Genomic DNA, 23,800 nt, shown 5'->3' with positions numbered 1-23,800 from the left:
AAAATGCCAACTACACAATCATCCGGACAAAGATAAGCTTATGTTATGCAAACTGAATACCAACAAAACGTTTGTTAATACTGCATACTTAATCTACCAGTATCTTGCAAAATGAAACCCATAATGTTAGACTACCTTGGTGTCTGACTGTGTACTACATATACTACAATTCAGCTTTTGAATCTAATTCACTGTGCAGTGTTTTGTGTTATCTTTTGACACTTGCAGTAAACAGCCAGCGTCACATTCCCATTCCCAATACCAGAGAATTCACCATAAAAACCATGTGCACCATGTGCAACAATAGCTCTGGCCTTAAAATTAGCTAGATACTGTTGTTTTGTGCCTTGTTGCTGTTTATAATATGTCATCTGCTTGTGTTTAAATTAGTGTTTATCTGGTGGCCCTCTGGGGCCAATTACAGTAATACACTGAACTGAACTGAAGTCTTTGTGTCTGTTAAAATAGATCTAGAAAAGTAGTCTTCAGCTATTCCGCGTGGCAGGAAATAGAAAGGAGAAGGAAAAGAGAAAGTCTGTGACTTTTGTATCACCAATGCACACACACGCACGCACACACATACACAGAATCACGCACACTTTTTGAAACATTGAACCTGACTGGACAAGACAGATGGTCAGTGTCAGATGACATACAGAAGAGAGAGGGACCAAAGAACAGCACTGAGATTTTGATGGGACTTCACTGACACATAGCAGCATAATTAACAGGTCAGTTACAAAACCTTAAGTTATATTTATTATATATTAAAGTGGCATAGCAGAATATAGTTACATATTGTGCAAATGTTGAAAATGTTCTTCAAAAGTCGACTGCAGATTTATTTCATCGGCACATAAAGGCATGAAAACCAGATATACTGTAAATGTAATGAAAAAGTTCTGCTTTTGGAAATGTTATATTATTCAGTGATTTTTATGACACATCTCAACATGAATTCAACATAACTGTAATGCTATGCTACAAATGACTCTCTTTTACATGAGAGTATCAGACTTCAACAATCGTTTTTTTAACAATTCTGAACTTTCTCTTGTACTTTTTTAGAGACAATGGAGAGAAATACAACGTCCCTCCTGTTCCCTGGCAATCACAGCCACACCAACGGCACCTGTTCCCGTGACAACGCTTTGAAGACAGTGGTTTTTCCTGTTCTCTACTCCTTCCTCTTCCTGGTTGGGCTCACACTCAACAGCGTGGCCATGTGGGTGTTTTTCCGCATCCCCTCGAAGTCTCACTTCATCATATACCTGAAGAATATTGTGGTTGCAGATGTCATCATGACCTTCACGTTCCCCTTCAAGGTTTGGTTTAACTGGTACCGTTTACTTATGGGCACACTTTAACCTCAAATGGATTAAAAGTTGTAACCAATGGCGTTATTAATGGTTATTAAACCATTTCTAATAGTTATAGGTCATTCATAAGAGCAACATTTTCGTTGCCAGATTGTGAAAAATCTCTCTTGCTGGTGAGTCATTCATATTCAAGTCATTGATAAATAGTCATGAGTTTCTCGCTTTCTAATAAGGCATCGAGTCAGCAGTTATAAATGTGAATAACTCATTAATAATACAGTTACTAGTACAATATCAGTTTAAGTGTACACTATATTTGGAATAGTTTTGCGGGTTTACCTTGCCGTGGGACAGCTATAGAATCTATGTTTCCGACAGGGAACTGAAGCCGTTGTTTATGCTCTAAAAGCAACCAGACTCCAATGAAAAAACTATGATTTATCCTCACAGAACACGGGTGTTGCTGGTCCACTGCTGCCTCGATTGGTTAGTTTGTGTTATTGTATGATTTTGGTTGGTTCGAATTCACCAAAGTCACACAATAGCACCATATACTAGCAACCCCAATGTTCTGCGAGGTAAAATAAAAAATTTTTTCAATGGAGCCTGGTGGCTTTGGCGAGAGCATATATGGATACGTCTTCAGTTCCCTCTTGGAAAGGGCTGTCTGATGGCAAAAAACAGCCGGACTATCCCTTTAAGGGTCAGGAGTTTCTCAGTTGCTAACAAGCTATTAGCAAAACTTAGTAAGTCATCCACAGTTATAAATGTTAATAAGTGTTTTTTTACAATAATCCATCAGGTCTGCAGTTGTAATGTTAACAATTAGTTAATGAATGGATTGTGCACTAGATGCCCTGCAACTAAGAAGATAAAGTAAGTGTCCTGTGAGAGAAGAATGATTTCTCACAACTTGGCAACCCTTGTTCTAATTATTGGCTTATAATTGAGCTATAAAGCATTATTATATGAATAACCAATAACAAAGTCATTAGTTCCAACTTAAAAACCCTTTATAAATAGTGGCTAATTAGAAAGAGGTACTGTCAACTTAAAAATATAATATACTCTGTCTTGAATTTGTGTTCAGTCTTTTACACTTGACTGTTTGTGTTTGTGCAGGTGTTATCAGACTCCAACATGGCTTCCACTGGGCTGCGGATATTCGTGTGTAGGGTCTCTTCAGTGCTCTTCTACCTCACCATGTACATGAGCATCCTCTTCTTCGGCCTAATCAGCATCGATCGCTGCAGAAAGACTCTCACGCCATTTCGGGGGACTAACGCAGCACGGCTGGCCCGTCGCAAAATCCTTTCAGGAGCCATCTGGACCTTCCTGCTGGCCCTCTGTCTGCCCAACGTGATCCTGACAAGTAAAACCCCAAAGTCTCCATATTTCAAGTGCAGCGACCTGAAGACAGAGGCCGGGCTGTACTGGCACGAGGTGGTAAATCACGTCTGTCAAGTGATTTTCTGGGGCAACCTGTTGACTGTGGTAGTGTGCTACACTCTAATCACCAAAGAGCTGTACAAATCCTACTCCCGCTCTAAGGCCCACGGCTCCGGAGGATCTGGAGCGCCATTCGGGGCATCGACTCGGAAGCCCCACCAAGCCAAAAGGAAAATGAATGCCAACGTGTTCCTGGTTCTGGCGGTGTTCTTCGTGTGCTTCGTGCCATTTCACTTCGCCCGTGTGCCGTACACCCTGAGCCAGACCCGAGGGGTTCTCTTTGACTGTAAACTCAAACTGTTCTTCTTCCAGCTGAAGGAAAGTACGCTCTTCCTCTCATCCTTAAACTCTCTTCTGGACCCTCTCATCTACTTCTTCCTCTGTAAATCCTTCAGGACCACCCTGTTCAAGACCCTGCAGCTGGCTCCTGGTACCTGCAGCAGGCTAACAGGGAGAGGGTCCGACACGGATACAGGCAGCACCGCTCTGAGAGACTCCTCTGTCTGTGCATAAAACCACTGGACATGATAAAGACTTTTATACTGTGGTATCTGAATGTGCACGTCCTGTTTTGAAGAATTGGATCAAATCCAAATAGCTTACCGACACAGTGATCTATTGTTTGTCATTTATTATAATCAACATGTTGATGGTCATCATAAAATGATTATAATACCATCCCTTTAAAACCCTGCAGTTTCAACATTGTAACTTAAAGTATTCAACTTGTATTGTGGGAATAAGACGACAATATTGCCACTAAGACAAAGTAAAATGTCCAACCTGCAGAACTGACACTGGCATATTGTCTTTGTTTTTGTTTTTCAGTTCTCTATTCCACTGAATAACGACATGAACTTCCACTTCTGTGTTTTCATACCAACTAATCCTGAAAAACATGCATTCATTTACAAACTGAAAATAAATCTATACCCACAGTAGTCCTCTAAAATATAATAAACCTCACGCCTTACAAACAATCTCCCGTCAAAACATAGTGATCTCTTATTGTTGCATGTGCATGAATTTATTGCCGTTTAGTTGTGTTAGCATTGACTGATTCTTCAGGATAATTATATTGCAGGTAAATGTGTCAAAATGTTATATCTACATACATTTGTGATTCATTTGTTCAGTTTGTTTGACTTGTTCAGTTTTGCTGCTAACAATGATCTCAATCTATCTAAGTAGTAACTATCTATGGAATACGGGGGGACTGTTATTTCCTTCTGTTACAACCATAGAGCTCAATTAAATGGGAACTACCAGTTTTACAGAAATGCAAAAGGAAACAACAATAGAGGAAGTAAAAATGTAATGACAGTTTTGTTCTTTGTTGTGCCTGTGGTGTGTGCAACTTTATGTGATTGGCACTTTTCACATAGCCAAATATTAAACTCTCTCAGTTACAATATATGATTCAATTCACTTACAGTATCTACTTCTTGGTGGTCATTTCCACTGGTATCATTTCTCACATCTCAAAATTTAACCATTAGTAATATGTCCGTGGCGATGAATTATAAATCCTGAAATCCACTATTATGATATAAATAAATTAATAAATATTTGTGCCTCAGTCGTGAATATGAGACAACCAAGGTAAAAGAAGATAATGATCGTCACTAAATCATCACTGCCGTACCATTAAGCTACACTGTTGAAGAGAATATGAAGACTTGTGTCATATATCTCATTAGTTAAGACATTAGAAATAAAGCATGATTAGTAATGTTAGATGTTAGAAAACAGAAATGACCTGAGTGTAACCTGAAAACACATGGCATACCGCAATCTATGTTATTTGAAACCTCTTTCCCCCCACAGCAGCTCACTGTTCATGGATTTGCATCTCTCTGGTTGAAAAAGGCTGGCAAACTTTGGTGATTTATCTGGTGAAGGTGTTAATGTCCCAGGCTACACAGTGTGGAGCGAACGAGGTAAACATTACTGGTGAGTGAATTAATATTGTGTTTTGTTTCACAACTATTGGGGAAAAAAGTTATTCCGATTAGATTGAGAGGTGATTGAAGAAATCAAATTTTGTTATTGGTTAGAAGTATAGACTGTGTGATTTATGTTGAGCATGAAATAGCTTGGGAACATCACTTTAATTTGATTTAGTTAACTGTATCTTTTCTGAGAAAATACAATTGGGCCCTGGTCAGTGAACTTTTTCAAAATGAAATGGTCTCGAGCACAAGTAAACAGTGATCTCACTGTGGAGGGGGAGAAATATCGTTAAATTAACAAGTTTTGTAATGTTTTATAATGATTAGAGGAAAAATATAACAGTCTTATAAAATGTTATTGTGCTAAGATAAAAGCTCATTGCTAAAAACTTTAATTTATCTTTCTGCATCAGATCCATTAAAATCAAACAAGTACTTGCTTTTTCTTTAGCCACTGTTATACCAGGTAGTTATTTTTACTGTCATTCTCTTTACAGTATATCACTCTTAATATCTAATATCTAAATTTAACTGCACAAATGCACACAGAATATATAAAATGTAGACACTGCATACTGATGAGGTGAATCCAGGGAAACTCTCACTGTTTAAACTTATTAAATCCAAACCAATTACAAAGGAGACAAAGAGAAGCAGACACATTACAGTAAAAGAAGCTTTGAAACAACTACGATCTATTGTGCATAAAGGCCTGTGACTCAATACCAGTCTCTGAAAGTTGGAAGATTCTGTGTAGTATACATACATATGATGAAAAATAGTAAAATCTTTTTTTTTTACTCTTGTATTTAGTGAAAACAAAACCAACAATTGCATAACTTGCGTCAGTCAGTGTCAACAGTGGAAGTGTCATTTTCAGCATCCAGGATGCATTCAAATGCTCTGGTTGAGCATTCAAAACCAAATCATAGTGACAAATGTCTTTTAAACGATAATGACAAATGCAAATCAGGTCCAACTGGGCAAGAAGGAAGCATTTCTCAGTCTCAAACGAGTCATAAGCAGGGTTAAATTCTCGTAAATCTCAGCCCCCTGGTTCTCACCTCAGCCGATCATTTACTCTGAAACCCCTCTGCCCTAAAGCTGGATGTTATTTTCTCACATCACTAAATTCATACCAATGCACCCTTGATAAAAATCTGCTCATTTCACTTCCAAATTTCTTGAAGCGTAGTTAAAGGTAAAGTCACATTTCAGGGATCTATTAGCAGAAATGGAATATAATATTTGTAACTATGTTTTCATTAGTGAATAATCACTAAGAATCGTGTTGTCGTTAGCTTAGAATGAGCCCTTCATATCTACATAGGGAGCAGGTCCTCTTCACAGAGTCCACCATGTTGCCCCTCCATGTTTCTACAGTAGCCCAGAACGGACAAACCAAACACTGGCTCTAGAGAGAGTCTTTCGCGTTTTTATGTCACCTGAAGGCCACCGTAGTTCTCCTACACGCTTGTGAAACTGCGGTAACGTGAGCCGCAGAGTGCAAAACCGTGGTACCGTCAGTACCGTCTGACTTCCGTTGCTCCTAAAGTTGGATAGCCTCTGAACGAGGTGAACGGCGTTAAAAGTGTTTTGCACTCGGTGGCTCACGTTACCGCTAGTCTTGGAGAGGGAGGAGTGAGTGGAGGGGTACTCAGATGGTTGCAATCTGCAACCACACCACTAGATGCCGCCAAAACCACACTGTACCTTTAAGAAATGAATCAAAAGCAAAGGATCTGGATGTGGGTCTGGTCCACGGGGCCTACAGAACTCACATCAGTTCAGGATTAGAAAGTTAAGAGCAAAACGTGTTGAGTTTTTTTCTTTGATGTTGATGTTTTTTTTATTCCAGATTGTACGATGGCGTCCTACAACACAGAAAGCCTCTCCTCTGATTGTGCACCCCCCAGCCATGAGACCGTAGACGTGGCCATCTCTTGCCTTTACTTCATCATGTTCCCCTTTGCGTTACTGCTCAATGGGGTGGCAGCGTGGGTGTCTTTGCATCTTCGGTCCACCTCTACCTTCATAGTGTATCTCAAAAACCTGGTGGCTGCTGACCTGCTCATGACGCTGACGTTCCCCGCGACGGCAGCCAGCATGCTACCTGGAGCAGCAGTGAAGTTAAGGGTGTTCGATTGCCGCTACTCCGGTGTCATTTTCTACTGCTCTCTGTACACAAGTATAGCTTTAATGGGTCTCATCAGCCTCGACCGCTTCTTCAAAATTGTTAGACCATTCGGAATGCTGCTGGGACAAAGTGTGGTCTTCAGTCTCGTAACGTCCGCCACGGTTTGGGTGGTGATATTTGGCAGTACAGCCATCCCAACTATCATCCTAACAGACCAGGATCCTGATATTAATATAACAGGAGATTTCTGTATGTCCCTGAAAAGTCCAACTGGTGTGAATCTTCACAAGTTTGTGGTTCTATTTATGGAGATTCTTTTCTGGCTCGTCGGCATAGTGATCGTGTTTTGCTACGTCTGCATCACCCTGAAAGTCCTGCAGTCCTTCAGGAGCTCTGGAAGCAACAACAGCCACGGAAAGACGAAGACCAAGCTGCGAGTCTTCCTGATCCTTCTGGTGTTTTTTGTGTGTTTCGTGCCTCTCCACGTGATGCGCGTTCCATTCACACTGTATGAAATCCTCAACATTGATGTCTGCACTCAAATGTGGATGATGGTAACCCATAAATTAGTCATTTGGCTCTCCACCACTAATGCCTGCCTGGACCCTCTTCTCTACATCTACCTGTGCCGGGAGTACAGAGACAAACTGGTTGACATGATGAAAGCCAGAGGGGTCTGTGCTGCGTTATCTTCACGTGAAGTTGAGGATGTTTCACAGTAGAAAGAAGAATTATTAGTCATCAAAATAAATTCCTTTAACCCTTTAATGTTCTGCTCGACCGTTAGCACATTTTGAGTCTCTATATCTTATTGAAAAATGTGTTGAACTTAAGTAAACCTGATCGACCCATCTCTACCATTCAGTTTAGGGATGTTATGCTAAAAAAATCCACGAGATGTCACTGTGTCTTTAAATAGCAATGCTTTTCAGTTGACCTAATGACAGGAAGTTAGCAACATAAAGTCACTCCAGACATGAGGACTTTGTTTGGTCTAATTTTCAACGTTTTTTTTTACATATAATAGTTTCAGAGGTCTTGCTGAACATAATTATGTAACTCTAAACTAAAATAAAAAAGTCTAATAAGGGGCAAATCATTTTTTTATAAGTGGTTCAGTTGTCCTTTTATGGTAAAGCTAAGCTAATAATATAATTCAAATGTACTATTTGAAACGAAATAAAAAAAAAACTCTTATCTTTCATTATCTTTAATATGATACATTTAATGTTATTCCATTATATATATGCTGAAATAATTTTAATAAGTATGATTTTTCACTGTCTAAACACATGCTCTACCAAACGGTTGACTTGTCCTTTACTGGTGAAAGTAGAGATGTTAAGATAATAAATTTACTATTTTTATGAAATAAAAAAAGTTATGAACATTCACTGCTTTTGATATCATCACATATTTAATGTTATTCCATTATATATTTTATGAAAAAATTATATCAGTATGATTTTTCACCATTTCTGAGATGTTTTCAACGTAGCCTACTTTAAATATGGAAAATATCTAGAATAGATACATGGAAATAATACTAATACTATAATACTACTAATTCCATGGTAACAAATTGACGTATGTTGGTATATTAACCTATTACTAGCATAATAACAGTACATGGTTTGTATTTTTCTTCTACCATGAAGCGACATCTTAACCGTTTGGTAGAGGCCTATAGCCAATTTAAAAAAACTGTGGCGTCTGTTTAGAAATAAAAAAACATTGATTGCTGTTATTATTGCCCCAAGGAAATAAGAAAATGAAAAGAGAATTTTTTTCCATTGCTTTTTTCTTAGTGAGCACATTAAAGGGTTAAAAAGCCACAGATAAATAAGATGTCTTTAGTCCCACATTGTTTTATGTTATGGAAGCAAGATAACCTCAGTAGCTCTACAGCAACTTCTGTGTTTAAATTCTATGTTGTACTGCCCTTTAGTGGCCTAATGAGGATAAGCATCTATGAGACTAAAGGTCCATCAAGAGAAACAAGGTAGAAACATATAAATATACAACATATAATAAACGTGATGCCAATTTTATTGCAAAGATGCAGATGTATTGTTCTATTCTAAATTAAGTGGATTTATTTGTGTCTGTTTGAACACACAGATTCTATGTTATGTCTCCGTGGTCAGAGCTGTGTGTCTTTTATGCACGTACATTGTACTCTATTTATTTCTACTGTATATGTATTTAAATGCATTCCTTCTTTCTACAACTCAATACTATGTTTAATCCCATATTGAGGTGTTATTGTGAGACCTGCTGTGGCAATAAATTTGAGTTTGAAGTCGTTGCTATTTCTTCTGTGATGGGTCACTGCAGATACACTCTATATAACTCCCATGGGTTTTGTAATAGGAAATTTAAATGAACAGTATGATAAAATAACGGAGAGGAAAGTTAAGAATTAGTAGGTTATCCCCTTCATCATTGTTACTTTTGTAAACAATTATAAGACAGTGAAAATGGGGACTCAGATCAAAGTATATTTTTCTGCTGCATGAAAGAACAATAATTGCATCCTACAAAGTTTTGGCTTATTATTCCCAGAGGGCTGAAATAAATGGTAACATAAATCTTTGTACTGTTCAATTCTTGTAAATCCAAATGTAATAGCTTCTCTGAAAAAGAGCTTTTCTCACTTGCTAGAAATCATGTTACTTGAATGCATTTCTTGTATTTTATCACATTAAATGATGTCAATATATTTAATTAATCTAAGTAATAAACTATTTTTTTATGTTTATTGCTGTATTGTAAATATCAAGGGCCAAGAAGTGAAATTAAACATTAAAACTGAATACCAATACTTTGTTAGTCACCACAATATCCTCCACTACACTTCAAGAATGATTTTGGTCTCTATTACCATATACCAAAGATTTTTTAATTAGTTTGTCTGAAAAGGAATTGAATCCCACATCCTATACAATAAATCTTCTTGGCAGCTATTGCACCTCCTTTGTTTAAGTAGACAAAAAGCTCATGCGTAGCCTGTGTGAGACTGTTTGGTTTGGCTTTAACAGCTGAGGCCACCCTCTGGTCAGATGATGACACTGCGCCACACGCTGCAGAATCAGCTCTATAATTCTTGCAGAAAGTGGTGCAATCTATCAAGCAAAAAAGAAAGCAATCGGTCAATAAGGCAATCAAAAAGCAAAATTACCAGCATAAAAAGAGAGAAAATGACTTGTCCACTTTGCTTTTTTTATCAAAGAATCATTATCATATTTCTCAAAGTTTATTTTCCTCTGCCAGCAATAAAACAACAAGATGTTGGCGAGCGGGGAAACAAATGATGTGTATTTAGCCTTCTAAATGATGCTCAGAGCCGAGTGCATGTCAGTACCAGGGACATTTGCTGTGCTAATGAGTCAGAGGATGATGATGACTATAGCATTAAACACGCAGGAGAGTTCAGGTTGAGGATTATGTAAATGCTTACATCTTAAAGGTGAGACAGAGATGGGTGATGTCTGAGGTTCATGTGGAGGCCAAAGGAAGCTTGGGGGCCCCCTGAATCCAAACCTTCACCCCATCATCATCATCATCATCCAATCTCTGCTCTGACTGGTGTTTACACTGCAGGCTGGGTGTATGACGTCTGTCGTCGCTTTTGTCCAAAGACCAGTACGTTTTCCTATTTTTGCATACGTCCTGATAAATTGCCAGTCTTATCGCAGAAAGGTCAACTCAACTGAAACAATAATTTGTTTGCTAGGAAAATCAAGAGTGTTTCTGAAACACCTGCCATGTCAGTGCCTTGTCACACAGCAGGTCCACGTCGCAGCTTTGAGAAGAGCGAGTCAAGTCATCAACTGTAAGTTATCGTCAACTTGTATCTTATTTATCAGTTCATAATAGTATGTATTTAAAAATGATTAATTAATGGTTAATATGTGATGTCAAAGATAATTATTTTTTCATCTTTTACATATCTTTACCTATACCTTTGTAAAATCTAAAAGAAAAAAAGAGCAGTCCTGCCAGGTTGAGGAATCCTACAAGCCTCCTTACTAAATTCAGAATTTGTATTCATGTGCATTTACATTTATTTATTCAATTACTTTTTTTTGTGACATGGAGACATTGGAGTATATTAGGGCTGTCGATCAATTAAGATATTTAATCACAATTAATTGCATGATTGTCCATAGTTAATCACGATTAATCGCAAATTAATCACACATTTTTTATCTGTTCAAAATGTACCTTAAAGGGAGATTTGTCAAGTATTTAATACTCTCATCAACAGGGGAGTAGGCAAATATGATTGCTTTATGCAAATGTATGTATATATTTATTACTGGAAATCAATTAACACAAAACAATGACAAATATTGTCCAGAAACCCTCAGAGGCACTACATTTAGCATAAAAATATGCTTAAATCATAACATTGCAAACTCAAGCCCAACAGGCAACAACAGCTGTCAGTGTGTCAATGTGCTGACTTGACTATGACTTGCCCCAAACTGCATGTGATGATCATAAAGTGGACATATCTGTAAAGAGGAGACTCGTGGGTACCCATAGAACCCATTTTCATTCACATATGTTGAGGTCAGAGGTCAAGGGACCCCTTTGAAAATTGTCATGTCTTCACCTTAGCTTTAAATCCTGCGTTAATGCGTTAAAGAAATTAGTGGTGTTTAAATTAATTTGCGTTAACTTTGATAGCCCTAATATACTGTATATATATATATATACACACATGTATAATGGGAAATATTGTAACATAAAGACTGCCTAAAATCAAATGTATTAACACTACTATGTACACACTGCTCCCCTTGCTTTGCTCAGCCTGCAGCCCTGACCTGAGCCTCGAACAAGCGACGGATAATGGATGAATTCATGGATCCTCCCTTTGACAGAAACCAGCAGAGTGAGTGGAGAAAATAAAACAAAATGTTTTGCTGTTGAATAATTTTTATGGGGCACAATTAAAATCATCAACTGTCCAAATGATTTTTGCACATATTCAGAGGGACACTTTGTTGAAAATGCATGATGATGATGTTTCTTAACAACATGAATTGTGGCTTCTGAAATGTATTTTAAACTTCTTATTCTCCTCAGGTGCAGCGGTGCCAGTGAATCAAACATCTCACAACGACTCAAAGTGCGACGGCTTCAACTACCACTCAAATTTGGTCCCAGCTCTCTATTTGTTGATGTTCCCCGTAGCTCTGTTGCTGAACAGCGTGGCAGCCTGGGTTTCTCTGCACCTCAAGTCCACCTCCACTTTTGTGGTGTATCTGAAAAATCTAGTCGCCGCTGACATCATTATGACCTTAATCATCCCAATCAAAGCCGCAAGAGACTTGCCGGGTACGCCAAAAACAGTCTACATACTCTCATGTTATCTCAGTTCCATTTTCTACAGCACACAGTACACGTGTATCACTTTATTGGCCTTTATCAGTCTGGACCGTTTCTTCAAGATCATGATGCCCCAAAGCAAGTTCTTTGGTCAGAATCTGACCTTCAGCAAACTGGCATCAGGCTCAGTGTGGGTGATACTGCTTGGAGGCTCAGCTTTACCTAATATCATTTTAAGTAACAAGTCGGTGGCCAATATAACAGTGATCAGCTCTTGTATGAAGCTGAAAGGACAGGCTGGAATTGAAGTCCATAAAAAGATAGTGATTTACCTCAATGTTTTCTTCTGGCTCGTCAGCGTGGTCATTGCGGTTTGCTACATTTGCATCACAAACAAGGTTATCCAGTCTTTTAGAAACTCCGGCAGCAGCAACAACCAGGGAAAGCAGAAGATCAAACTGCGTGTGTTTCTAGTCCTCATTGTGTTCTTTGTGTCATTCGGACCGTACCACATTTACAGGATTCCGTACACTTTTCAACAAGTCAAGTCCTCCGTTACCGGCAACCCAGATAAAAGCATCCGGTTTGTCAAGGAACTCACCCTCTGGCTTGCCAGTACAAACATCTGCATGGACCCACTTCTCTATGTCTTTCTGTGTCGCGAGTTCAAGGACAAGCTTATGTCTATGATGAAAAAATTGTCCATCTCGTTTCAAGTAGCCTTAGCAGGGAAAGCAGGAGGCACTTCAACACAGAGTGGAGTCTGACATAAAGATGCTATGTCATGAACTAAGCTCAGATGTTACTGAAGATTTTGTAGACTAAAAGTCAGATTATTGTTTACGGGATATATTAAAGGGGACCTATTATGCATTTGTGCTTTTCCCCTTTCCTTTAGTGTGTTATATAGTATTTTATGCGTGTAAAATGTCTGCAAAGTTACAAAGCCCAAAGTCCACGCCAAAGGGAGTTACTTTCCCCCACAGAAAACACTGCTCCTGTAACATGGTGATGTCACCAAGTAGCATATTTGCATAACAGCTAGTTTGGCACACCGTCAAACAAAGCTAGTTGGAGAGGAGCTGGAGTGGAGTTCAAAGAGTTTAGTTCAGTCGACCAATAACCATAACAGTGATCCAATCAGCTGACCAATCAGAGCAGACTGGGCTTTTTGGGAGGGGCGGGGCAGGAGCTCAAACAGAGCGTTTCAGACAGAGGGTGAAAAGAGGTACTCTAGCACAACCAGTATGAGAAAAGTAAAGCATATTTTGAACATTAAAGCATGTAAACATGTTCTAATAGAAACCTAAAATACAAGTATGAACCTGAAAATAAGCATAAAAGGTCACCTTTAACATTTTGCTATTTACTGCATTTACTTTTTAAACCCATGTTGAAGTTGTGCTGTGCTGTTTTCGTGTCTTGTCAAAGTGTCGCTCTAAGTAGCTTGAAGACCATTGACAGGAAATACAATAAGGGAGGATGAGATAAACAGTATGAGTCTAGAGGTTGCTGTTATTATGCTGTATATTTATGTCAACAAAACACAGTTTTATAGTAGTACTAGTCAAAATCAGAAGACAAATAGAGTTCTAGGAGGCAGAAATTAAGCTGCCATGCAAAGCAAGTTAAGTTTAAATTTGCATCCCACGCTGAAGTTGTAAAATGTTTGTGGTGACAGTAAAAATAGGTCATGTCTTTAATAAGGTTCTGCAGACGTGTCTGTAGGCCGGCCATCGATTTGCAGCATGCTAATCAGTGCCTTACATGGAAGGTTACTGCAAAGAATAAAGTCTGTTTTATTGATGTATATTGAGCTGTAAAACAAATAAAGTGTGCCCTAAATCTACATAATTGTTGTAATCAATCCAGAAATAAACACTAAATGGAGGTGTTATTCTGCTCAGTGTTGTATATGTTTCAACAGCCGATTAGATCAATTTCCCTTCGGGGATCAATGAAGTCAATCTATCTATCTATCTATCTATCTAGACTGTTGTCAGGTCATTAAATGAGGCGTTATCAGTTCGAGGCTGATAGATGTGGCTCAGTAGGGCCCTGCTTCTCCCAATAGTAGGTTTTATCACAGATTCACGTGATCGATCACCAAAAGAAGGACTAAAAGAAGACGACAGCGACCTCCAGCGCGCATAGTAATTATGACAGGAGTGAAAGCAAAGACTAGGGTTTACATCCTGTGTGAAACCAGCAACATGTAGCAGTTTTTGTCTTCACAAGCTTTCACAAGTTTGTCTTTCACTTTTGAAACATAGTCATTTTAAGCCAAAATACAATATTGTTCCCTAAACTTAAGAAAGCGGTTTTGTTGCCTAAAATTTAAAAAAAAGCCTTTACACAACAAAACGCAACTTTTCATGCAGTTTTACGTGTTAAAACGTGTTGCTTTCAAGTTCAGTTCACCTACTTTTACAACGCAGTAGGTGTAGTAGGCCCCTATTGACCCACATCTATGGTACTTATATTGATAACACCCATTTAATGGCCTGATAACAGTCGAATCAGGTGCATGGTTTCAAACACTATAGAATCAACACATTTTCTCTACTTGTATACAACAGCTGATCAAGCTGATCAAACTTGTTTTTTTGACCACTGAACAGTCCCTAAAGGATTTGCTAAGGTTGTGATTCTGCAACAGAAAAACCTGGCTGCTGATAAATGTAATGTGGGGTTTATCTTTCAGTACAGATCCAATTGAAATTAGGTTGTGATTACCTGATAATCGTGATTATCTTTTAACCTGCAGTCTCCATGGGTCTAGAAACAGATTCTGATTAAACAACAAGTTATGGTCACATAAACTGAAAGTTCACTAGGGGACCCATTTCTCAGCTAATTTGTTTTCCCCATTGGACATAATTCCTGGCACACATACAAGCAAAATCATGCAGGAAATCGTGTTGTGTTGTTCTCAGAATGCACTATTTTTATCAAGAAAGCACGAAGGGGAATTAAAGAAAGCAAAACTGTATCAGATATGAGTGGAAGGGAATGTTCAGTTGCTTATACTACACTAGTGTGTAGTAAAAGACAACATACTATCTCAAAAACACTTTTACAGATGTATGCACATGTGGTCTCGGTAGTAAAAAAAAACTATACAAAGTAACATTTTGCACAAACTACTTTGTTAATAAGTTGCTTCTTCTGTAGCTTGCATTTATGGTAAAAGGAACCATGAAACCACAATGAGAAGTAAGTAGTGCAATATACTGTAAACACATCTCTTGTTTTTACGGGTCTCTGTGGTTTAGTGCTGCTAAGACTCATGATGAGAAAAGATAGACAGATAGAGGTGGTACATAAGCTACAGGATGGGGGGGAGGAGCAGTGGGGGTGCAGGAGGTCTCTATAGATCTGGGTCGAGAAATGAGTCCATGGCTTTGGTGCAACAGCTACTGAGACTGACGCAGGCTAGCGGAGGCAGGGGGACTGGCACGGAGCAGAACAAGCCTCTCAGCAGACAATTGGAACAGGAAGCAAGGAAGGAAAGGGTCTTTCAGAAAGGAAGGAAGACTGGCAAACGCGTTGGGATTGTGACAAGACAGCCACACAGTAGCTCCAGAGACCACCCATTGTAAGAGCATCAAACACACACACACACACTTAAAAGACAGGGAGAGAGAAATACAGAGAAAGACTGACTGACTGAAACGTCTTTAGGTCAGACGTATTTCTTAAGTGATGAACTAATGTAATACTAAGAAGTGTTCAATTTGTGGTTTTCTTTTGTTACATCTCCTTCCTGTGGGTAAGAAGAGGAAAGAGGATTTCACTTGTTCCTGTTTTTAAATACTGTAGTTTTCATTGCTTATCATTATTCTTCACATGCCCCGCAGCCACAGACGATAAGGACACAATAAGAAGGTAAGACTCACTTATTGACTTTACAAGTACATCTTCTAGATAGGTTACCAGTCTAAGCTGGGCACAAACATATAATTTGTTGTAACAGACCTAATTAACATTAGCATGCACAGTAAAACAAACAAAGGTTTGAGAGTATTGTATATCTTAGTTGCCATAGCACCTGCTCCTGCCTCAGTGTTATTCTAAGGATTTCAATGTAAAGACAGCACAGCAGGCAGATATACTGTCAGACAGGAGGAGAGTTCAGAATGAACAAATGCAAGAGTTAGTTGTTGAAATTCCTTTGGTGGAAGTGTACTCGGGGCTTGCTTAAGCATAAATGTGAAGACATTTTCAATTTGTTATTATACTACATCTATTGGGCTCATGGAACTACAGTTTTTGTAGTAGACTTCAATGTAATTTAGAAACATTTTAGGAAATATTAGAAAATATTAGGAAAACAGTATGTGCACAAATACCAGATATATGAGAAACTGGCTATATATCAGAAACTACAAGGAGCACAGTTAAGTATTTGGTATCTATGAACTCTTAACATGTTGAATATCACAGACATGCACACATATGCTGTGTAAAAACGACTTATACTTCATATAGAAAACATTTATTCAACACAATGTTAGCGTTTTTGCTCGTTTTTCAAATATCCTGATTTTGAGTATAAATAAAAGTGGGATTTTTCATGTGACCTAAAAGTTTCGAAGTTTTACTGTTAGATACTCTCCCAAAGTATGTCCGTACCAAATTTCAAGACTTTTGACCAATCAGAACAAATGTTGTGGCATTTTTATCCCTACTACTATCATACTAAATATAGTCTTCGGTTACCAATGAGTTAAGTGTTTCTCTGCATTTGTAAGAACTAAATAAGCAATCATACCATTATGAATTGACTGTCAAAACAGTCCATTCTACTGAGTAACCCCATATCTAACAGTGCTAAAATGTAGCGGTTACAATGTACAGTATTTATTGTTTGTATGTTAAAAAAAAAAAAGTATTTGTATGCTCCTGAAAGTGGCAGAAAGTGGTCTTTACTTGTCGAAGAAAACAAACCTAAATCTTCACACTTTCTTCCAGTCCTATAACCAGTTATGAAAGAAAGCGTTAAAAAAGGAACCCATAATAGAGTAAGTCAGTTCTTTTTGGCAAATTTCTTGAGGGAAATTGCATATGTGGAAACAACATAATACACTGTTCCCTCTTTGCATCATTTCTTTGTCTTTATATGACTTAACTGTGTTTTTTCCTATGTGTCAATCTTACTCTCATTTTATCATCTCATCTTCCTCCGAAGGTCCACCGAAGATCAGAAGATGAACAACAGCCTGTCAAACACTTCTATCAAGTGTGTCCGGGATACCAGTGTGACAGCTGTGGTGTTTCCCTTCCTATACAGCATCCTCTTTATAGTCGCCCTCATACTGAATTCCCTGGCTGCATGGATCTTCTTCAGCATCCCCAGCACCTCGACATTTCTGGTCTTTCTAAAAAATGTGGTAAGACTTGCTTTATATGTTTTGTTCTAAGTGCAGAACAACAACAAAAACATGCTCTCTTCAAAGCCACCAGACTCCATTTAAAAAAAAAAAATTTTACTTCGCAGAAAACGGAGGTTGCTGGTCCACCGCCGCCTCAATCGGTTGGTTTATTTGTGCTTTTGTGGGACTTTGGCGAATCTGAATTTACCAAAGTCAAACAATAACACAAACAAACTAAGCGATCGTGGCAGCAGTAGACCAGCAACTCCTTTTCTACTTTTCAATGGTTGCTTTGGTGAGAGCATAGAAAACGGCTTCAGTTCTCCGTCGGAGACATAGACTGTATAGCAGACTTACAGCAAGGTACTGTAACTATCCTTAATATATCGTACATTTAAACTAATATAGATTTTTTTAGGTGGACCTTTCTTTTAGGTGGCTAAAACACGTTTTGCTGCAGGCCCCGTCCACAGTAGCACATTGCTTTTACTTGGTGAGGTAACTCCTGTCTGCTTCTCAAGCTACTACTCGAACATTTCCTTTAACAGGTGGTGGCTGACTTGCTGATGACCCTGACCATCCCTCTGAGAGTCTTAAGCGATGCAGGCGTGGGCTCCTGGCGACTACGCGCCTTCCACTGCCGATACTCCGCGGTCCTGTTCTACATCACCATGTACATCAGCATCCTCTTGCTGGGCCTCATCAGCCTGGACCGCTACCTGAAGATAGTCAGGCCCTTTGGGAAGTGCGCCCTGCAGCGGGTTCGCGTCGGTCAGATGCTGAGCGCAGCTGTCTGGGCGGTCATGTTATCTTTGGCATTGCCAAACGTGATTCTAAGTGACCAGCCACCACGGGTCTCTGGAGGCAGACTGAAGTGTACCTCTATGAAGAGCAGCGCCGGCCTGCTTTGGCATGAAGGATTCAACTACTTCTGTCAGGTAGCTATTCAATAAACGAATAGTTTGACATTTTGGGCTTATTAGAAAGAAAGCGAATAAGCGTTTTTCACAAAATGTCAAACTATTCCTTCAATATCAGCTAATTGAAATACAGTGCACTTTACCACATAACTATTGCGACAATTGACCTTCAACTACAGCTGATGAAAATGAGTCATGAGAACAGCTGTGAGAGCTCACTGCCTTGCGTAATGTGTTGTTGCTTTCAGGTGGTTTTCTGGGGGACGCTGGCCCTGATGGTGGTTTGCTACACGTTCATCAGCAAGAAGGTTTATGAGTCATACAAAGCCTCAAAGAGCAGATCTCAATCCAGTCGCAGAACCAAGGCAAAGGTATTCGTGGTGGTGGGGGTGTTCTTCATCTGCTTTGCCCCCTTCCACTTCGCCCGCGTTCCCTACACTCTGACCCAAACCCGCAGCATGGCGAGCCACTGCCAGGCACAGAACGCCCTCTACATCGCAAAGGAAACCACCCTGTGGCTGTCGGCCACTAATGTGTGTCTGGACCCGCTTATCTACGTGTTCCTGTGTAAGGTGTTCAGGAGAAGGCTGACAGCTGCAATCTGCCGAAAGCCACTCCACAAAAGCGCCACGGAGTCTACCACGGCGACGTCAACTCAACTGGAGATGTCAAAGGTCGCCCAAAGTAACAGACTGTCATATAACGGGATACCACAGTAACTCGCTGGACGATATACAATGGGAAATGAATAGCTGTACCTGTCAAGGCATGATGAGGTACTGCCTGAAAGGGTGTTTTACTTGTAAATAGCATTTTATCTTGTTGGCATCCAGCCCGTTCGCACGAAAAGGTGTATAAATCCCGCGATTATACACAAGGCGTTTAGCGTGCAATAAGTACGCCTTTCTTGATTTACGCATGTCATTTGTATGCCATGTATCCTGTACTGACTGCAATGTCAACGCCAGTTAGTGACGTAGTATAAAAAGCGAGAAAGACCACATTATGGCGGGCAGGTGGGGAGGTGGATGGGCCCAACAAACACACGATTTTTAACCAGGAGGCCTGTGTACAAGACCGTTGGTGTTTTTGTTTTGTAAGTTTCGTTCATGAAATGTCACATGGCGATTGTCCCATTTTTTTAATTGACGTTCGTGACGTGTTTCCTTACGTTTTACTTAGTTTACTAATTTCTTTTAAACCCAACCATTACATTTTCCCTTACCCTAACTAAGTGGTTTTCTTGCCTGAACTTCTAAGCTTGTGATTTTCTTGCTTAAACCTAACTGTTGACATTTGCGTGGTATACAAATGATGCAAAAAAACGGCATACAAATGACACGCGAAAAGGCAAAAATGCATACTCATGACACGCGGAATGTCCGTGTAATTTCGTGGTATTTATACGTCTTCTCATGAGACCGGATTGTGGCACCGGTTGTAAAAAATTTAAATTGAATGCGGTGATCAAAATCTGTTGAATGACAGAAAACGTGTCCGGAGGTGGTCATGAAGTTTCATGCCTGCGGTTTTTGATACAGTACTAACCAAGAGTTTCTGCCCCGTTTTTGCGAAGTCATCCAACATGTTCTCTAATTGTGCTTACTGTCATTTTCCACTTCCTTCTCTTCTCTAATCTCATACAAACTGCACTTTCCCTTCACACGACTTTGGCGAAAGGGTAAACATCTTGACAGCACAATGATTACACCACACGCACAGTGTGACAGAGTGATAACAAAATGAGGACTGCAATAGACACTGCTTACAGCCATAACTTCTGTGCAATATATATAGCAATAATAATAAAATTAATATTTTTCATACTACAATTGCATGGTGTTCAACTTTTATGCTGGTGTTTTTTACATCTGGATGAGGTTCAAAATTAGGTTGAGGAGGTAGGACATGAGTCTAAAGCGTGTGGTGGATCAGCCCGTTCTCATTCCCAGGGCGTCAAACACAAGGCTTTCATCCAGGAGACTGCTGTTTGTGTCCCATGCGTTAAGTTTCACCTTCACATTACAATCAGCTGTTCGTTTCTGTCAAGTCAAGTCACATTTGCACTGTAATTTTTTAGTAATTTTAAGCTCAACCATGTTGTTTTTTCCTAAACCTAACAAAGTGGTTTTGTTGCCTAATCCTAAGCATTTTTGTTTAATTCACAACATTAAAGGAGTAATATGTAGCACTGACAGCTATCGTTTCAAATGGGTAACAGCTGTCCTTATTCAACTCCGGCAGTTAGCGCACATTTTTCACAATTTGAGGGTTACCTTCTAGATACGACCATGTTAGCCACCGGCCAGCAGTCGTAGGTATCACATCACTGGCTGTGTGTCTCAAATACTCGCTGCCTTGATAACCCAGCAGCACACGGACCACAGAGAGATGTGCCAAGGCTTTTCAGGTCAAGTAGAACCTAAAGTTAGCATTCGTTTGCTTCCTTCCATGGCTGCAGAAGGCTGTGTTCGTATGCCAATTTGTTTCATATGTGGCAACAGGGGGTTGAAATGGGCAGCGGACGGGATCACAACGGCCAAAACAAAAGCAGACGTTCCGGGCCGGAATTAAATATTCAAAGGAGAACATACTGGCTGCAGCGTTGTTGTCTGAGAAGCCAGAATTTCAATTCAACATTTCCTTAATCTCTGATGACATATCATGGTCATTTTATGATTTATTAGGGTAAATATATTACCTATTGGTCTTTTAAGCATGTGTTTACATGCGACCGAAAAGTGACACCGAAAGCGTCAGTATGTGGGATGAGAATATGTTAGGTGATATGACATTTCTGATCAAATCTAAGACAAAGACATACGAGACAAAGGAATTACTGTATGCTTGCACAGCCGAAATAAGGTGGCTGTGAAACAAAGGCACCTAAACCCAGTTCCTCTACCACCACAGTAGTGCTGACACAGATGTGGATTCACACTGTAGTTCACAACATGCTCAAGCTAATGTAACGGCCGTCTGTGGTTGCTTCCCTTATGATAAACAATGACTAGAGATGATTATGTTTACATATCTTTTTATTTACCACTGGTGCTGATCACTATCTGAGGCACTCTATACCGCTCTGCTGCAGATTCTACGTTTGATAAAAACTCGGTGTGAACCAAATGTAACAACGCCCTGCAAAAGCTGCAAGCATTTGCAAGTAGGGCAGAATCTTTCACAATACTGCAGTAGCATCACTACATCATTAACTTTTTAATTGAACAAGAGGAGAAAAAAAATATATAGAACTGGAATAAATTTACTTTTTCCAATACTGCGACACCCCAGAAGACAGGTTTCGGGACATTCACAAACTGGTTCTGCATGGATTAATGTCACACTTCCCACCTGATTTACAATCGTGTCTGCATGTGGGTCTGATTAATGTAATAATGAAATATGATCTTCCTCCATCCCACCCCTCTGTCGGCCACGACAGAAGCTGATATTTGGGCAGGAAATTAATGAGCTACAGAGCGGTCGGAGCGGCGACTGCAGGGACCGTTCGTCACCCTCAGATTAAATCCTCTGACAGATGACCCCGCAGTGGTGAATTATGAGAAATTCTAAATGACATTCATGGAAATTAAATAAACCCTGCAGATAATGTTGCCTGGCAGTATGCAGAGACACAAGTTGGGGACAGAAAAGAGGCAGTGGGTGGAGGCTTCTTGATGAAACAAGGTGGTACAACTTGCATGTCAGAGGAACCTGTCATGTCTACATGCCAGCAATGCCGATCAGCTGAAGTTTATAAACTGTTTCCTGTCAAGAAGCCCCAGAGGAAAAAAAAGGCTTATGGGGAGCTTATTAAAAGCTTAGGCTTTTTTGACACATTGTTCAAACTTCTAGTGAGTGAATATAATGAAATTAAACAGGCTTACCTCACTCTTCTCAAATACTTTAGTAGAAATGGGGAATATACATTTTACATCATCACGGATACACAAATTTACAATAAACTCAACTCACAAACAGAGCTAGAACTCAACAACATGCAAGATTTTGGCATTTGTACAGGCAAAGAAAAGAGAAAAGCCAGTCTCAATATGCAGTAATCGATTTTGGCCACTAGGGGGGGGGGGAAATAATCTCTCGCAGACACAGCCCCAAAATTGAACTGTTTTACAGAGTGAAAAAAAATATATATGAGTCTTTACAGCTTCAAACATAACACGCTATAATTGTCTTTTGTTTGTTGCTGCAGTAGCATAGTGGTTGCTGAAAATGTCTTGTTGCTGCTGAAAACAGGTTGAGATCAGTGAGACTGAACCACACAGTAATGTGCAGGCTATCGTGCAAAAATAAGGCTTTTAGCTTTAAAATAAAGAAGTAAACTAAAAGGTTATTAATGAAGGTAAAAAGCTCAGTAGAACTTCAAATCTGGGTAACAATTCTCTGTGGGTTTATATTTCTTTTTTTTTTACACATAGGGCCTAACTGACATTTGTGACACAAACCCAATCAGTACAGTTTGACAAAGTTAGCTTGCTTAAGCAAGATGTTTCTAACACTGCTTAAAACTGCAGTGGGTAGAATTGGAGCAAATATGATTAAAAAAGTTAGTTTTATAAAACGGTCACTATATCAAGTAATGAACGAGCAGGTATGTCTGAAAAAAATGGTGTGCCTCTGTGTCCTCCGGTGCTCCTAATGGCATCTGCAAGATTTCACAGATCGGAGGAAAACAACCAATTTTTGACCCGGCAGCCGTGTTGAGATCAGTTGGGGAAATACCATGCACCACCCACCAGCCGGAGCAAACTTTCTCATTTTACAGCTAAACAGTACACTACAAGATGTTTCTGAAAACATTTGAGGCGAGAAGTAGGCCTTACAGTAACAGAATATTGATTCATATTTGATCAGCGCTGCCTAGTTTGACCTTTTGATCGAAGTTCGCCAGTGATTGACAGCTGCCTCCATTGAATGAACAACCAATAGGAACGCTCTCTCTCTTAAACAACCTGTGATTGGCCAGTCTCCCATCACAGGCTAGATTTTCTAAAGCCTGAAAACCGAGCCATGAGGAGGTGCAGAAGTGGTGGAAGGTTTAAGTAAATTTTTTTCCGTCCCAAAAGTAGCCTATAATGTTAAAATAATTTGTATCAATTTCATGAAAGTAAAAAAAAAAAAAAAACTTTTTTGAGAAACCTTTTCTCAGAAATAGTAGATAAAGATACTTTTATCTCCTATTTTCTCATAGTAACGAAGTAATAATAATAATAAACGTTATTTAGCACCTTTCCAAACATAGTTACAAAATGCTTTACATAAGTGAAAATAGTGCAAACATCCAACA

At 39.3% G+C, this 23,800-nt stretch overlaps 4 protein-coding genes across 5 annotated transcripts; all 4 read left to right on the top strand.

The window, feature by feature from the left end:
* The first annotated feature begins 594 nt into the window (after positions 1 to 594).
* LOC141771703 (P2Y purinoceptor 12-like) lies at positions 595 to 3,748 on the top strand. The gene is made up of 3 exons (XM_074642245.1): positions 595 to 731; positions 1,069 to 1,325; positions 2,442 to 3,748. The coding sequence occupies exons 2-3, from the start codon at positions 1,074 to 1,076 to the stop codon at positions 3,279 to 3,281; spliced, it is 1,092 nt and encodes a 363-aa protein (XP_074498346.1). The 5' UTR covers positions 595 to 731; positions 1,069 to 1,073; the 3' UTR covers positions 3,282 to 3,748.
* A 2,838-nt stretch (positions 3,749 to 6,586) lies between these two features.
* Positions 6,587 to 7,579, top strand: LOC141770938 (P2Y purinoceptor 13-like). Its single transcript, XM_074640789.1, has one exon. It carries the CDS (start codon positions 6,587 to 6,589, stop codon positions 7,577 to 7,579), a length of 993 nt encoding a protein of 330 aa, XP_074496890.1.
* A 3,889-nt stretch (positions 7,580 to 11,468) lies between these two features.
* Positions 11,469 to 14,042, top strand: LOC141770761 (P2Y purinoceptor 13-like). Its single transcript, XM_074640607.1, has 2 exons — positions 11,469 to 11,760; positions 11,955 to 14,042. Exons 1-2 carry the CDS (start codon positions 11,718 to 11,720, stop codon positions 12,962 to 12,964), a joined length of 1,053 nt encoding a protein of 350 aa, XP_074496708.1. The 5' UTR covers positions 11,469 to 11,717; the 3' UTR covers positions 12,965 to 14,042.
* Positions 14,043 to 15,569: 1,527 nt separating this feature from the next.
* LOC141771702 (P2Y purinoceptor 13-like) lies at positions 15,570 to 20,341 on the top strand. Of its 2 annotated transcripts, none has more exons than XM_074642242.1 (5): positions 15,570 to 15,795; positions 15,975 to 16,085; positions 17,389 to 17,590; positions 18,121 to 18,510; positions 18,741 to 20,341. In XM_074642242.1, the coding sequence occupies exons 1-5, from the start codon at positions 15,596 to 15,598 to the stop codon at positions 19,209 to 19,211; spliced, it is 1,374 nt and encodes a 457-aa protein (XP_074498343.1). In that variant the 5' UTR covers positions 15,570 to 15,595; the 3' UTR covers positions 19,212 to 20,341. The 2 variants fall into 2 exon arrangements, with proteins under 2 accessions (XP_074498343.1, XP_074498344.1); XM_074642243.1 differs by having other exon boundaries at positions 15,654 to 15,795; positions 16,058 to 16,085; positions 18,741 to 20,340.
* Positions 20,342 to 23,800: the final 3,459 nt, after the last annotated feature.

Source organism: Sebastes fasciatus, chromosome 7 (genome assembly GCF_043250625.1).
Source record: "Sebastes fasciatus isolate fSebFas1 chromosome 7, fSebFas1.pri, whole genome shotgun sequence".
Taxonomy (NCBI): Eukaryota; Metazoa; Chordata; class Actinopteri; order Perciformes; family Sebastidae; genus Sebastes; species Sebastes fasciatus.
The sequence above is the reverse complement of the archived record's forward strand: the minus strand, read 5'-3'. Positions and strand labels throughout refer to the sequence as shown.

Bases quoted from the DNA above. Each gene is read 5' to 3' on its own strand.
- LOC141771703 (XM_074642245.1), top strand. From the start codon at position 1,074: ATGGAGAGAAATACAACGTCCCTCCTGTTCCCTGGCAATCACAGCCAC. The intron at 1,326-2,441 runs GTTTGGTTTAAC...GTGTTTGTGCAG, and splicing joins CCTTCACGTTCCCCTTCAAG to GTGTTATCAGACTCCAACAT.
- LOC141770938 (XM_074640789.1), top strand. From the start codon at position 6,587: ATGGCGTCCTACAACACAGAAAGCCTCTCCTCTGATTGTGCACCCCCC.
- LOC141770761 (XM_074640607.1), top strand. From the start codon at position 11,718: ATGGATGAATTCATGGATCCTCCCTTTGACAGAAACCAGCAGA. The intron at 11,761-11,954 runs GTGAGTGGAGAA...TATTCTCCTCAG, and splicing joins CTTTGACAGAAACCAGCAGA to GTGCAGCGGTGCCAGTGAAT.
- LOC141771702 (XM_074642242.1), top strand. From the start codon at position 15,596: ATGGCTTTGGTGCAACAGCTACTGAGACTGACGCAGGCTAGCGGAGGC. The intron at 17,591-18,120 runs GTAAGACTTGCT...TTCCTTTAACAG, and splicing joins TGGTCTTTCTAAAAAATGTG to GTGGTGGCTGACTTGCTGAT. The intron at 18,511-18,740 runs GTAGCTATTCAA...TGTTGCTTTCAG, and splicing joins GATTCAACTACTTCTGTCAG to GTGGTTTTCTGGGGGACGCT.